The 1,945-nt window shown below is 37.4% G+C and overlaps 1 protein-coding gene across 1 annotated transcript; it reads left to right on the forward strand.

The window, feature by feature from the left end:
- The first annotated feature begins 1,016 nt into the window (after window positions 1–1,016).
- On the forward strand, window positions 1,017–1,565 carry LOC149255226 (purine permease 3-like). Its single transcript, XM_089454984.1, has one exon. It carries the CDS (start codon window positions 1,017–1,019, stop codon window positions 1,563–1,565), a length of 549 nt encoding a protein of 182 aa, XP_089311110.1.
- Window positions 1,566–1,945: the final 380 nt, after the last annotated feature.

The following is a 1,945-nucleotide window of genomic DNA, read 5'->3' on the forward strand; positions in this document are numbered from 1 at the left end:
ATCATATATACATATAAACAGATCTGAATTTAAATTTGATATTATCGTTAAAATTAAAAATGTATATTTAATAAATCAAGGAAAGTGTATAAAAAAATTATAACAAAAAAAATTCCGATCAATTCAGATTCTGTTACTCTGTTTCAAACAGATTCTCCTACAACGGTCGAGATTGGGGATGTGGATGCGTAGGAATAAATTCAGAAGAACACAATAAGCATTGGTCTTTCGGCTCCCTGTGTAAAGTTGAAATTAGTTGAAAATAAGCTGAAACATTACTAAACCTCATAAAATTTGTGTTTTGTTAGGACAGAAAGAAAATCAAAAACTGAAAGATACATGTAACGTTTTAAAATTCAAGAAATACTACCCAACGAAAACAAACAAGAAAACAGTTTATGAGGAGAAAGCACAACAAATAAACAGAAACTAAAATAACAGTTTGGAAAGAGAAATCACAACAGAGAAACAGAAATTAAAATAACAGTTTGGATGAAGAACTGGCCACCCAACGAAGAAGCAGGATCAATATAACCGTTTGAACGAACAACTGTAGGCCTTATATTTTTATTAGGTCATGATGAGAATCTCACCTTCAAGTAATTAACTGGAGATTTATACTGGAGAACATATTCTGATCAATATCACTCGCAGTTTGGAAGGAGGATTTCGCAGGTTTCTTGTCATACGATAAAATGGAGGGAGAGGGAGAGCGAACAGCTCAAATCAATTCTGAAACAGTAAATCGCAGTGGCATTATATCTTTTAAAAATAAGCGAAGGCTGCAATGGTTGGTGGTTTGCATTTGTTTTGTTGCTTGGATTTTGGGATTTTTGGCTGGGAAGCTGTTGAGCCAATTATACTTCCAACGGGGCGGGCATACCCTTCTGCTACAATGGTTGCTGCTATGTATAGGTTTTCCTATAACATCGCTCACCATACTACTTGACCCCCAAAACAGATTATATTTTCCCACCATGACAAGATTTATGGTGGTATGTGGATTTTTGGGGGCAATGGCAGTTAAGATCTCAGTGCTTTATCCTTCTGGTATTGCTCTTCTCCGCATCACCTGCTTGGTTTTCGGTGCAATGTTCACTTTTATGTTATATCAGCACGGGATAATTCCACGTTCTTTGAACTTAATCGTCTTTCTTCTCGTTACTACGGTTATGTCAGCATTCTGGACCAGTGGCGAAAGGCCAGGAGGAGTAAGCAGAGGCCGCATCATTTTGGGCTCTGATTTCACCATATTAGCCTGTGCAATCCATGGACTGCTTCTCCCACTGGCTAACCTAGCATTCCAAAATTTCTCACTTCCTTTCGTATCGCAGTCGTTTGCGTTGATGGTATCGGCTGTGGTTTGTCTCGAGGAAATCCTTATGAAGGGAGATTTTGAACACCTGATATCAGAAGGCCGCCGTTCCGTGACAGAAACACTGGGCATCTGGATCACTATGGCCAGCAATGTAGTAGCATGGCAGACCTATTTCCTTGCAACCGTTGGATTGGTTTACTTGGCGACTTCTTTATTTTCATACGCGATCACTCCGCGTCAGATGTAACCAAAAATGTAACAAAAAAATGTCACGCTGCCTCTCGTTCCCAGCTCGCCTGTCTTTTTCTTCTTGGAAAACATGCTTCCATAAAGATACTGGCAACGCTATTGGCACTAGAGGATTTATTTCCAGCCATTCAAAACGCTTGTAAATATCATATTTCTAGCAATGGTATAGCATTCCTTTCATTTTTATAAAACTTTTGTCCAGTGAGTTTAACCCTTTTGTTTGCTTGAACGTCTAGTAGCCCATGGCATGTATGAAAACTCAATTAATTATGTTAGAATCCTTGTTTCTATATACATTGTATTTGCCCAATAATGATTTTCTTGGAAATAAGGTTGGTTTTTTTTTTTTTTTTTCTTTTTTTTTTTTATTTATTTTTT

This window comes from Pinus tabuliformis, chromosome 7, assembly GCF_031772625.1.
Source record: "Pinus tabuliformis cultivar Carrire ecotype Pingquan chromosome 7, CPIR1, whole genome shotgun sequence".
Classification (NCBI taxonomy): domain Eukaryota; kingdom Viridiplantae; phylum Streptophyta; class Pinopsida; order Pinales; family Pinaceae; genus Pinus; species Pinus tabuliformis.